A 13,504-nucleotide genomic window follows, 5' to 3' on the forward strand; every position below is an offset into this window, starting at 1 on the left:
ACTGTTTGCCATACATGTCTCTAATATCTCAGGGTGTAATTATCATTCGTTGTTTGTTTGGGGTTTTTTTTTTTCTAGGTGATTTGCGCACCTTCAAAGTAAACGGTGACACCGCAGAGACCAGCCTGACTGTCCCCAACCTGACTGAGAATGTTCCGTATAAGTTCAAGGTTCAGGCTCGCACCACGCAGGGTTTTGGTCCCGAGAGGGAAGGCATCATTACCATCGAGTCTCAGGATGGAGGTAAGAGATTATGAAGGACTGAAGTGCAGAAATGAGAAATTGTTAAACTGCAAACTCTCCAGAGAGAGAGTCAGAAGCAAAAGGAGAGTCATTGTAGCTCTATAGGAGCTGCAGAGATCTACAGCTCAGGTGGGAGAAGCTTTTGAGAGGTTGACAGTTATTCATAAGCCACTACATCATTCCAGCCTTTAAAGGGGAACGCCTTTTTTTTTTTTTACATTAGGCCCTTGATTTTACGTTATGACATCATGTTCTATTCACCCATATGAGTTTTGTGTTATTTGGAACTGTTCTGAAGATATTCCGTTAGGTTATATCCAAGTAACGTCTTCCTATGGGCAACGACTTGAAGGCACAAACTAAACTGTTCATAATTAATATTTTATGGTACACCAGCATTCATAACATGTAGGCGAATCACTGTCCCCCAGACATCCGCAGTTATATATTTTATATTTCTATTTTTTTTAAACAAAGCGGCGCATGTATGACGTCAAGGGCCCAATGTAAAAAAAATACAAAATTCCCCTTTAAAGAAAAATGGCAAGAAGGCCCCTATTGTTTAAAGAAAGACGGGAGAAGCATCTTATAAAAGATACAAATACAAGGAGATCTTGGATGAAAGTAACATCTTTCCTCCAGCTGAACATTAAGCCTAAATGTCCAAGCAGAGCTACAATCAAATGGTTTGAGTCAAAGCATATTTATGGGTCAGAATGGCTCAGTTAGAGTCCAGGTTAATTCAACATAAGATTATGTGGATAAACTGAAAAATTGACCATTCTAACTGAGCAGAAGCCAAGAGAAATAAAAAAAATTAGGTTTCAGATGTAGACAAACCCTAAAAGAAAAGCAGCTGTTATTGCAGTAAAGGTTTCCATGAGTGACTGGCTTATAAAGCTTTGATTTTCATATAAAAAAAAGTGGGCTTTTACACTTTAGATTCCACCTAAATGACAACTCTTTTGGCCCTCACTATGCCCTGTAGGTGCCTTATCTCAGTACAGCAACCAGTCGGTGACGAGGAGGGAGGTTTTCCAAATGCCAACAGAAGTCACCACCAGAACAAACGTCACCCACACCATGCTTAACGACCCATATTTCTCAGGTAAGAAAACAAAAAAATAAAAAAAATGGATCCCGTCTCCCTTTTGATCTGCTGTGTTCACTTCGTACCACTCTGCTGAACAGATGGGATGATGATGACTCAGCTCACGGAGACTGGAGGCATGGTGAGCCGTCAGGTGACCAGGGAAGTGGTTCAGAGGGGCGTCGTGGGAGGAACGACTGTCACAAAGAGAATGTTTTATGAGTCCTAAAAACTTGCTCCCATAATAGCAACTTCTAGACCAATCAGGAAGCCAAAGATTTCCAGAGCGTGTGCACATACATATCTGTGTGTGTATAGGGTAAGAGTGTGAGATAAAATAAGGTTTTTATCTTTGTTACAAACTGCAGCCTTAAAGCAACCTTTCCCTGCAGTTCCTGTTCTGTTATCCAAGATCTTATTAGGTCCTTGTTAAAATTGAGATGTTTCTAAGAGGCTCACAGTGTTCTTTTTTTGTTTATAAATTATATTATTGTGTGTTAACACATTTTTCCTCAATATATACACCTATTTCAGACTTCTTTTATATTTTTGAATTTGGTTCCTGCTTATTTACATCCACGCAAGACAAACCCAGAGGGAGTTTTTAAGACATGGGAATCAGAAAAATCGCATTTAAAATATCTGCACTTCAATACAGCTGTATTTTTTTATGTATTTCCTTTCTTTGCGTGGCTAATACGTGGCATATTTTTTATATTTTGCTTCAGTGGATTAACATTAGAAGAATGGAAGACATGATAGGGAGAGGATGGTTGAAGACAGAAAGATTGTATTTGCTTTTGCTTCAGGTTCTACTGTACTTTGGGTTCAAACTTTGAAAAGGCTTTTTTTTTTTAAAGACATTTTAGATCCTTTTCTTAATAAATTTACTGAATAATAATGAGCAGTGCATCAAAAAGACATCCAGTAAACATTTTTACATTTCACGTAATTTACATCTAAGCAGGTCCAATTTTTCTTTAGCATTTTTGTACATCATTTATTTTGCACTTAATAAAGATTTATGATAAAACACGACTACTTATCATTGACTCACTCTCATTTTACAGACAGAATCGGACATTTATAGTTCACTCAGATTTACCATCCTTACATTTTGCACAGAAAATAAACAACAGCAGGGGTGCATTAACAAGCTCATGCCTGGAAATGTTTGCAGCAGGCTTTAGAAGAAGCATCACGCAGAGATTAAGAGCTCACATGCGTCAGTCCAGTCTGATTATATCTGTGGAGGGCTGGCTGCACCGAGAGACTCTTTGACTTTAGAGTTGAAGTTATGAAAAATGTGCTGTATGAAAATCTAATCTATTATGTGTTGTGAAAAGAGCCATCAAAAATGTCTATTTTTTTTTACCTGACACTCTGTTTTACCTGACACTTTTTACCTGACAAACATTAATCTGTAAGTTACAAAGAGTCCATTTTACTATGTGTCCATGAAGGCAAAAAAATACGAAAACAATATGGATGAATGGCAGTTCTTGATCCTGATCTCATGAGGCACCTCAGCACAAAGCAGAGGGCTGCAGAGAGTCCGGGTGGTTACTGCATGGCATTCAGGTCCACAGGCACGGCCCGGGACAGAGGCATGGCTGTCGGACGCCTGCAGGTCGGATCACCAGATCTTTGACCACCTCCACGGTCCCAAACAGAGGGTACAGTTCCTCTGTGAAGTTTTCATTGTAAGTGTAGATGTGTGACCGCTTCTCCACATCGTAGAAGGACAGCTGGCCCAGCTCATAGTCCAGATACACCCCGACTTTTCTGGGCATCAGATTTTGGGGTAGAAGGGTAGCGGGCACGGTCAGAGCTTTCAGATCCGTGCCTCTCTCCAGCCGGATGGTCAGGTACCCCGTGTCTGTGTTCAGGGAGCGGAAGCCCTGCCTCACAGCGGATGCTTTGGCAACACCCAGACGCCAGTCTCTCTCGCCTACCTCCACTTCCCAGTAGTGGCGTCCGGAGGCGTAGGCCTCCTTTCCCACAGCACACCACCATCCGTCGAAGCGCCCCTGACAGGGTGGGACAACGCGGCGCTCCAGACCGCAACGCATGCGTTTCTCATCATCAGAGATGAGCAAGTTGGGGTTAGCAGACTCTGAGTCCAGGGTGATATCCTCTGTAGAGCCATGCAGCAGAGAAAAGCAATTAAAGGCTGAATTTAAACTACCTGTGATCAATCAGGTAAATGTTTTTCATACCTGATGCCTCGCAAATCCAGTTCCAAACTGTAAAGAGGAAAAAGACTCGTTACACCTGATAAATGTTAGAATCCAACTAGTTATAATCTGATGTTTAACCTGCTCAACCCTGCAAATAGCATTCATTTTATGGACTTCATGGAGTCTTGTGTTCACAGACTTATACATTTCCTTCAGTATTAGTTCATAATTGATAAGATTTTGTTTGTCTGGACCTGCAGCTGAGCCGATAGTTTTCCTCAATAAACTAACAGTAACTTGTCTAAAACAACCAGCAATACCTTGGTTAAATAAGCATACCGAAAGAGCAATATCCTTAGTTAATATACCAGCAACACCCTAACTACAAATATAACACATTTTGCTCCTTTAAATAGGAAACTACATAAATTTTGGATGGTATCCATTTGAGCTAAGTACTAGCACAAACACTAGCTTAGCCATTACTGAAGTCATCTTTGTCCAAATAAATATTGCTTAAAAAAGAAAATAAAGATACCCTATTAAAATAGACAGTATTCATCTAGGACAAGGGTCTTCAACATTTTCCAGGCCAAGGACACCAAACTGATGGCGAGATGGAGCGGGTACCCTCTAATTATATATATTGTATGAAATTGTGTTCTATCAAACTGGTCCTATAGTCACTATTACATATGGAGTAATGTAATGAAAGTAATTTCGCCCTGAGATTATTAAAGTATTTCTGATTCTGATTCCTTGCTGATGAGACAGGTGTTATGAATGAAACGGTGCCCAGCTTGAAAGAGCCCCTGTGTGTCGCTGAATGTGTGCATTGATAACTGAACACACTACAGTGTGTTGAAGTCATGTTAATGTGTAATCAAAAACTTTTCAATTAGTGGAAAAAAATTACAGGGGGGAATATAAAAAAAGTATAATCCAAATTTTTGTGACCCCCATGCGGTACCTCCAAGGACCCCCTTGGGATCGCGGAACCCCTGTTCAAGACCTCTCATCTAGGACCAGGAAGCACACTATCCTTCATGATATTTAATGGTGAAGGTTATAAAGTGAAAACTGTCAGGTTAACCTACCTGGTTGAGGTTCCTCTGTCATAAGCTTGGCTCCTCCACCAAGAACCAAGGGATAATCTCTTATTTTAATTCATAATACAATAAGCTGCTGGATAGTTCTCACGCATAATTATATAGTTGTAAAAAAAAAAAATCTTGATCATAGGATCAGGATTTTAGACATATTTGAATATTTTCAAATAGGAATGATCTCCTTTTTTAAAATAATTTTCAAATCCTCAGCTTACAGAAACGTCTGCTACAATAACTTGATTAATCATTTAATTGATCCACACTTCCCAGAGAGGCAGCCTAAATAGACAAATAATCTATGGGTTTTTTTCCCCTTTCCTCTTTCTATTATGTTACTGAAACCATGACTGAACTGCACCGGATCAATATGCCACATCTAGTCGGGAAAACATTAAACACCTCCTGGGGAAAAAAAGGGTTTCCGTTTTTTTTAGGTATATTTGGATTTTGCAATCAACATATCACATAAACCAGTCAGGCAACCTTTTCTGTTTTTTGGTTTTTGCTGAGGTCTCTCTTTTTTTTCTGCATCCTTATATGATTGTATTAGGATTTTTATTCAACAGTATTGACTGTAGACATTATTCCATTCGCTTTCACAACCCACATGTGAACTTACCACCGTGTGGGATGTAGCGGACTGCATCTGAAAGAAAAACATCAAAACATTATTTCAGTGAGACAACCCTAATTTGTTGTGGCTGTATTTTAGCAGCTTGTATGCAGAAGTTAAACAAGGATAGCTGCACAATGTGAGCATCCTGATCCAGCTTTAATTTTAGCTTTAACAGATTGGTTTCCTCTCGACTCACCAATCCTCTGGCTCCTCTGCTTTTTCATCAGCCACTGTTTAGTCACATCCTCCTACACACAGAAACATAAAGCGAAATCAGGCCAAGGTGAACTGGACAGTCAGATAAAGAGATTAGCATGACTTGATATCATGCAGCACACATACAGAGTTTTATCCCTCTTAAGAGCCTGTTACTACTGACCTGAAAACAGATCTGCTGTGTTTTCACTCTATCTGGCTCAGAATAAAACTCAGTAGCTACACATAAAAGCAGGATATAGAAAGAGAAACAAACACTGACACCCGTCCAGACCTTTATTGGGCTGTCAGCATTCAGCACAGCCAGCATGATGAGCTCCATGGCTGGGAGCAGGTTGGGCAGGCGGCCTCTCTTCCACTGGAATTCCAGATCATCCAACATCATGAGCACCGGCTCACCTGGCCAGACAGGAGCCTAGTGACAACAAACCAGAGACCAGGAATGCTGTTATCTTCAGATATGACCAGCAGATTATCAAGGTTTATGGTAATCATCTTGATCAGACACATTCAGGGAACTGGGTCAGACTTTAATCACTTTGACTCACAGCCTTTGTGTTGAGCATTCACCTGAGCCCTGCTTTTAATCTCCCGGGTCCAGTCCATGATGACCCGTTTGTACGGCCCCATGTCGTATTCGCCCTCTGACTCCAACATGCAGAGAAGGTGCCCCTTCCAGTCCCTCTTTGCTGGTTTTTCGTACTGGTACTCAGATGGCATGATCTTGTGCTGAACGAAAGACCAGGAGACATTTTTAGTATTTCGTTTTGGCTGGCAAAACGAGCGTTGACGCCTCGCTGGTACCTGCACCCTCTTTTCCAGCACAGCAGCCCAGTCCACGATGAAGTCTCTGCAAATGCTGGCAGACCAGATGTCCTCACCTGTCCAGATGTGGCTGAGGATGTTTGATCTCTGAGAAATGAAGGAATAAGAGTCAGCCTCTGGTTCTCCCTTAATGTCAGCTCCATATCCATGGAAAAAAGAACTAAACCACATTCTGCAGAATTAGTAGCTGCAAATTACAACTATTTTCAGTTGGTTTTCTTTGAATTTTAACCTTTTATAAATGAGAATTATGGTGGGAATAATAATTTCTCTTTTGAATCAAACCAATTTAAACATGTCATATTCTTTTATTAGACATTTTTGGGTGTAAACATGGCGCTACCCTGAATCTCTGGTTAATTAAAGTCATTATAGGGTGAGATTTTATGCAGGGCTGCACCTCAGAGGGAGCAAAAGGAAAGGCTCACCTGGCAGATCCTGTTCAGCTCCCGACCCAGCTCCATAATAAATAACTGACTTTCCACCAGCGGCTCCTTCTTGTCCTGCTTCACTCTCTTGCGAGATTCCTTGAAGAGAAGCAGAAGGTCATGACAGGTCGTTTGTAGGCAATATTTAGATTATTTTTTAGGGGAAAAAAAGCTAAAAAAATAAACCTCAATTTATGATGTTTACAAATCAAAAACAACTGACAGCATGGCTTTTGTTGTTTTGATAGTTATTCCCACTGCTATTGTCTTTAAAAATAGTGTTTTTACTACTATAACTGATAAAGAGAATGCTATATTTTCACTTTTATCTTTATCATAATAAAAATCAGAAATCATGAGGAAATTTTAAGTCCAGGTCGCCTATCCCGAAAGTTTATGCATGTGCATACAGGTCAGTGAAGGTCGGTCGTCCTGACAGCGGAGTGCCATACCTTGAGTCGGATCTTGAGCTTCTTGGCCGGCTCGATAAGGAACTGTAGGCAGCCTTTCATCATGCTGGCGGCTGGAGAGCGAGGCCGATGCCCTCTGCTGCGATAATAAAACAGCTTTAGTACACTGGCACACATCCTGTGAGTAGCTGGGGGGGTTGGAGCCCCCCCCCAACACCAAGCTTTAGTGAAAGTGATGAGAAAGCACAAATAGATTTATTAGGAGGTGTGCACAGAAACGCAGGAGCACTGCAGAACTTTGTGCGCTCAAAGCCCACAGAGGGCTCATTATCAGGCACCCTGAGCTGTCATTACACAGAAGGGTGGGGGGGGGCAGAGGACCGCCCACTCGGTTCAAACAAGACCACAGAAATATTACTGAAACTGGCCAAAAATAACGCATAGTCACTCTATTTCCTGACATGTGTGGGTCGATGGATCTTGATCCGCAGCTTGAAATTGCAACTTTATTTCCCTGGAGTTGTGAGGCAGCAGTAGAGAGCTACTGCACAACTCTATGAGGAGGAGAAGGGAGGTGTGGGGGGGTGTTGGACCAGCTTGCTGTTGATTCAGCATGTCAGTCCGCCCCTGCATGCCAGGTTTGTTGTGCTGAGGGGATTTGCAAAGCAGAATCTAAAAAGATGCAGCTGAGGATATTAATGTGGACTTAAAAAAAAAAAAAACATGAATCTGATTTAAAAGAAAAAGACTTGAGGTATTGCAGCAATCTATCACTTTTTATTCACTCTAAACACCAACAGTATGCAATGAAGGATGCATGCCTGCTTATGCATGAAATCATGGCAACGTGATGCAGCTGCCTGAGAAACTGAGGATCTGCCACTAAGTCGTTGTCTGAACAGTGTGTTTATTGGTGCCTGAGTGTTTAAGTGGCAAAGGAGCTGGAAGATTAGAGGAAAATCCAGGATTAACGCCGGTGACACTGCAGCAAAAACACATGTAGTGACTTTCTGTAGGAGTAAACCCTGCCAACAAGTCCTGCATCAATATGGAGATGTTTATATAATAATGAAATAAATAAACCAAAGCAAACACGGTGGCATATATGGCGTCAAAATGGAAGAAAAAAATTAGTTATAGCGAAATTCTGCCATTTTCTTGAAACAATAACATCTGTTTTCCTGTGTGACGTTTGATTAAATAATATTTATTCTTACCTTGGTTTTATCTGGAGAATGCGTTGGCTTCTGGGATCCCGAGGGTCTCCTTTGTTCAGATGTTTTCAGCAAAGACTGATTAAATCAGAACCAGAGCTCCGCCATCCTTCACAGGAGTCGCTCAGCTGCTGGGGGCGCGAGACAGCGCGCGCCGCGCGCCCTGATCTGACACCGCCTAAGAGAGGTGCAGTTCCAGGGAGCTGCCGCTAGAGGGAGCCGAGAACAGGGATGTTCCCAAATGAACCTCTGTATTATGACAAAGCGCTTAACATACACATTGATTATTATAGGCCTATTGCATTTCGCTTGTTTTAAAACAAAAAAATAAGTAAATGTAATAAAATAAAAATGACAGTTAGAGGTATTTCTGGAAATTTTAATCGGAATTACATCAGGCTGTGTCTGGAATCTGGATAACTGAAGGATATTAAACTGCTTTTCAAATCCAGCCTGTGCCAAAAACACTCTAGTTTCCATGCAAAATCCTTGTGCAGATCCTGCTGCAGTGAATCAATAAAAACTCTGAGCTTTAATATGAGTTAAGGAGGGAGTAGGTTGTCTTATGATGAGGATATTCTCCTTCACATATCTGAAAAAAAAAAAAGAAATCTAAGTCATTTTTTTCTTGAAATAAGCACATTCTCCCTTCTTTGCTGCAGCAGATCTGAAGGTTTGATTCATCCAGCTGACTCTATAAAATAACCTTTACACCAGCGGTGTCCGACCTTATTGAGATAGGACAAAATCACCAACAAAACAAAAGGTAGATTTCTTTGAAATAAGAAATATAGAAATAATTCTGGTTTTGTTTATTGCTTTGTTTACTTGGTTTTAACTGGCCATTAGACATGAAAAATATAATTAGTGAACAAACATTAAGACCTAAAAAATGATATGAATGAGATATTACCAGTGCCAAAAAATGTGCTCTGTTTTTACTCAAAGTAAAATTTAGGGTTTAAATAAATTACTCAGTTAAGAGTAAAAAAGTATTTGGTAAGAAGGCTACTAAAATGAAGACTGCTAGACTTCCTCACCAACAGACCTCAGTCAGTCCTGGTCGGACAGAACACCCCTGATGTCATCATCCTAAGCACAGGCCTGAGCCCCCTCCTGTTCACTCTGATGACACATGACTGCGTCCCCAGGTTCACCACCAATCACATCGTGAAGTTTGCAGACGACACCACGGTGGTGGGCCTCATCAGAGACGACAACAACCAGGGCTACAGAGAGGAGGTGGAGCAGCTGGTGGGCTGGTGCAGAGATAAGAGCCTGATCCTGAATGTGGAGAAGACAAAGGAGATCATCCTGGACTTCAGGAAGAACCAGCCTAACCACGCTCCACTGGTCATCAACAGCTCAGCTGTAGATGTGATCAACAGCACCAAATTCCTGGGGGTGCACATCACAGACACCCTCACCTGGACTGTAAACACCACCTCACTGGTCAAAAAGGCACAAAAGCACATGTACTTCAGGAGAAGGATGAGGAGAGTCCACCTGTCCCCATCCATCCTCCCCACCTTCTACAGAAGCAGCATAGAGAGCGTTCTGACCAGCTGTCTCACTGTGTGGTGTCAAGGCTGCAGCACCGCAGACTGGAAGAAGATGAGAAGAGTGGTGAGAACAGTGGAGAGGATCATCGGTGCTTCTCTTCCGAGCCCATAACATTATAAATTGTATATGGAAAGAGGTGTTGCAGCATTCAATGCAGGTCCAGCAGATTACGAAACAGCTTCTCCCCCCCCCAATCAGAGGTCCCAGATTAGCGGCCAAGATCCACCTGCTGGCTTAACCAGACCCAAACTGATTTAAAACATTTATAAATTACTAGATGTAGTCCGACTGCAGTTTCTACTTTCACTTGTGCCGCTTCTCCTTTTAATACGGTAAAGCCGTCCAGAGCGCCCAGCACCCGGCTGCACGTGATACAAATTAGCCAATGAGCTGCTGTCAGTCTGGGTTGCTGCTGCTGCTGCTGCTACTTTTAGACACAGACCTGTGGAAAGCCGGGCGATGAGAAAGAAGGAGAAGAAGATGAGAAAAAGAGAGCAGAGAAAGCGTGGACTGCTGGAAGAACTGTAGTGAACTAGTGAAAAAAAGGGAAATAGCGTGCTCAAAGATGACCCTGCACATTTAGAGTATGTTTGGCTCAACCATTTAAAAAGTCAATGTATAACATGGATGCATTAACACCTCATTTTATTTCAGTGTTAAATTCTGTTTAAAGTAACAGATTATTAATTAAAAATGTCTCCTTGTTGTTGATTTTCTTTATTCGGACCCTGCTGATTTTTTATTGGTTGCCCCTGCTCCAAATCATGTCACAGTCTCTGCATCAAACTGCACCATGTTTTTTTCTCCCAATGGAAATGTCATGAGAGCTAAACAAAATAAAAGTCTTAAAAGTCTAAGTTTAAAATAACTAGTAACTGATCTACTACTGATAATGATAACAACAGATTGAATATTTAGAAAATGATGTACATTTATTCAAAGAATAGGATAAAAATCAACATATAATATACATTAATAAAATCAAAATAATTGATGGAATGGAAACTCTTTAAAATATTTTTTTTGATATAAAACTCAAAAATCATTTAACCAATAAGCCTTGAGTAAAAATAAGAAGAAAGTGTGTCTCTCAGTGGTGCATATTTGTTTAAAACAAGCTTGTTTTTATTAAGTGGAGTTACTCACGATAGATGAAGAAGCCACTAGCTAGACATTTTACTGAACTAATAGCAGAGGCGTAGCCAGAACATTTTTATAAGGCAATAACCTATGTACACTGAGGGGTGGCCGACAGCGGATCGGCACCAGAACCTCAGGTTCAGTCTAAACTGTTCCAACAGGACAATTAACGAGCAAAATATCAATATTTTCTAAATAAAGAAAAACTAAATTTTCCTACAGCCTTTGCTAACAAATAGATGCATATTTTTAAACACCTGTCATTTCTAGATGAAAGGTATAGTGGATAAAATTCATTCCGTTTTGAGTTCTGGGGCGTAAATCTTTTCCTTGGTCATTACTTACCTACTTGTATCAATAAACATTCTGCATAAAATGTATATTTACAATCACTAATATCTATATAGATTTATTATTTGATACGTTTTTATTAATATTGTTATTTATCTATGATTTCACAAAAAAGAGCATGCATTCTGTACTAATCATCCTTGATGTTAGAATATTGATGTGTATAATTAACCACAAAAAAAATAAAATGTTTTGAACATTTACTTGGGAGTATTACTGCTGCCACCATCTGTGTTGGAGGGAAAAAAACGGTAGGGGTGGCTACAGGGGTGGCCAATGGCTCTGTTCGAATTTAAGGCTGCGTCTTCCAAGGAGGCGGTCTACCTGGCCTGGATCCTTTGAAGTCCTTGAAAATAAGAAGGCCGGAAGATCTTTGGATGTGAATTCAAACAGGTCTATCCTTTGGTGGCTTTTACCGCTTACTAAGCGTGATAGTTGACACACAAAGCAGGAAGAGAATGAACGACGAACTTTTCAAAACTGTTTCTTTTTCATTTTTCTTTCTTTTTTTTATTGTAAAGTGAACAAAGAATAAACTCATGTGAATCCAGAGTGGAATAAAGGGGACAACCACTGGGAGCATGAACAAATAAAAGCCAATGTAATGATAGAAACCTTAGTCAGTTAAATAACCTGCTGCTGTCATTCTGCACATCTCTGATGTTGCTGCTATTTTCAAATATCCATTACTATAAAAATGTCCATAGCTGTATATTTATTCTATTTATTCTCCAGCTGCACAGTTTTATATTGCTGAAACGTTTTACAGTAGAGTATTTTATTGTTTATATTTGAACTCTTTTGTTTGTTTTTTAAATACATTTTTCTAAGGTCCACATTTGTGTGACCATTTTCAATAATCTTTCTGCTGCTGTAAATTTGCCCCATTGTGGAACAATAAAGAGATTTTCTATTACATTCTATTCTATAAAAGGGGCAGAAAGACATAAGTAAATCTAAACAATGTATGCATAAAAAATATATCTGCAAAATCTCTAATATTCAACAACAAAAAATACTTAGTTAAGCAAATTCTGCAAAACAGCAATAAAAAAATTAAACTCCTATCAGATTTATAGTCCCCACCCTGCAGATATATTAGAATCTGTCCTTAAATTACAGCCAAACCCATTTACACAGTAACAGATAAAAACCTGTAGATAAACCAAACATTACCGCCACATATCTGACTCAATAACCATTAAAATAACTATTTTCATTCATTTCAAACAGAACTAATCACTGAACTATTCACATACTTGTATTATATTAAACTGAACTTCCAATTTTCACCACTGTTCGACCCCAAGTACCATTTCTTCTAATCATGGAGATGCCGGCTTGCTTGGTCTCGCAATGAATTCTGGGATATCTAAGGATAGCGAGGATACATCGGACCCATCCTTCAAATCTGGCAAAAAGAAGGACGCATTTGGAGGCTGCATAACGAGGAGTCTTGGAATCCGACCAGACTTTGGCGCGGCGCTATGACATAATCGTCCTTCGAATCTGTGCTTCGGAGTATGCAGCACATAAATATGAACACAGCAATTCAACCATTTCATTCAGGTGTGTTGGTCAAGGATGAATCTAAATGTTGCAGGAAACCGGCCTTCAAGGACTGGAGTAGCCCGCCCCAGACACAACCCATAAATTCGAACAGAGCAAATGATTGCCTACCGGTGGCCATGGCCACCCCTGGTCCCCGATCTAGCTCTGCCACTGAGTAAGAGAAGTGATACTTTATTAATTTTTTTCTCAAGAAAAGCCCAAACAAAACGATGTAAAACCACTTCTAACGTTTTGTTTTCAAAAGGTTACTCAAGTAAATGTAACTGAGTAAATGTAACTAGTTACTTCCCACCTGGAAATGACGTTGAAAACATGAAAAAAGGGAAAATTCATCAGGGTCACTTATCAAAAGCACTTGCTTCATTTAGCCACAAGGGGGCGCCAGAGTCCAATATTGAGTAAAGGTCGATAGCTATTTGTGTTACTAATCTTATTATGAGAGATGCATATATACAATTATGATTCAATCATCAACGATTCTATTAAATCAGATCAAATTTTACCCTAAAAGATGTAGTAATTGAAGCGAAAACAGGCCCTCAGATCA

At 40.2% G+C, this 13,504-nt stretch overlaps 2 protein-coding genes across 12 annotated transcripts in view; one reads left to right on the forward strand and one right to left on the reverse strand.

The window, feature by feature from the left end:
• The window catches only part of itgb4 (integrin, beta 4), a 25,548-nt gene extending 23,387 nt beyond the window's left edge, over positions 1-2,161 (forward strand). For all 8 annotated transcript variants that reach the window (XM_038299315.1, XM_038299317.1, XM_038299318.1 and 5 more), the window contains 3 exons: positions 79-243; positions 1,232-1,351; positions 1,435-2,161. In XM_038299315.1, coding sequence (XP_038155243.1) covers positions 79-243; positions 1,232-1,351; positions 1,435-1,562 — 413 coding nt within the window. In that variant the 3' untranslated portion in view covers positions 1,563-2,161. The remainder of the gene's footprint in view (positions 1-78; positions 244-1,231; positions 1,352-1,434) is intronic.
• zgc:194990 (uncharacterized protein LOC568410 homolog) lies at positions 2,107-8,514 on the reverse strand. Of its 4 annotated transcripts, none has more exons than XM_038299327.1 (10): positions 8,335-8,514; positions 7,160-7,256; positions 6,708-6,806; positions 6,265-6,366; positions 6,025-6,183; positions 5,729-5,869; positions 5,435-5,486; positions 5,242-5,268; positions 3,553-3,579; positions 2,107-3,470 (listed from the first exon to the last, which is right to left on the reverse strand). In XM_038299327.1, exons 2-10 carry the CDS (start codon positions 7,220-7,222, stop codon positions 2,911-2,913), a joined length of 1,230 nt encoding a protein of 409 aa, XP_038155255.1. In that variant the 5' UTR covers positions 7,223-7,256; positions 8,335-8,514; the 3' UTR covers positions 2,107-2,910. The 4 variants fall into 4 exon arrangements, with proteins under 4 accessions (XP_038155255.1, XP_038155252.1, XP_038155254.1 ...); XM_038299326.1 differs by having other exon boundaries at positions 2,911-3,470; positions 6,259-6,366; positions 7,160-7,253; XM_038299325.1 differs by having other exon boundaries at positions 2,911-3,470; positions 6,259-6,366; positions 8,335-8,513.
• Between the last annotated feature and the right edge of the window lie 4,990 nt (positions 8,515-13,504).

This window comes from Cyprinodon tularosa, unplaced genomic scaffold (assembly GCF_016077235.1).
Source record: "Cyprinodon tularosa strain WSP-4 unplaced genomic scaffold, ASM1607723v1 ctg424, whole genome shotgun sequence".
In the NCBI taxonomy this organism is placed as follows: domain Eukaryota; kingdom Metazoa; phylum Chordata; class Actinopteri; order Cyprinodontiformes; family Cyprinodontidae; genus Cyprinodon; species Cyprinodon tularosa.

Excerpts from the sequence above, each read along its gene's own strand:
- zgc:194990 (XM_038299324.1), bottom strand. The coding sequence starts at position 7,294 with ATGTGTGCCAGTGTACTAAAGCTGTTTTATTATCGCAGCAGAGGGCAT. Across the intron at positions 6,367-6,707 it reads AGCTGAACAGGATCTGCCAG|AGATCAAACATCCTCAGCCA; the intron begins GTGAGCCTTTCC and ends TTCATTTCTCAG. Across the intron at positions 3,471-3,552 it reads CTGGATTTGCGAGGCATCAG|AGGATATCACCCTGGACTCA; the intron begins GTATGAAAAACA and ends ATGGCTCTACAG.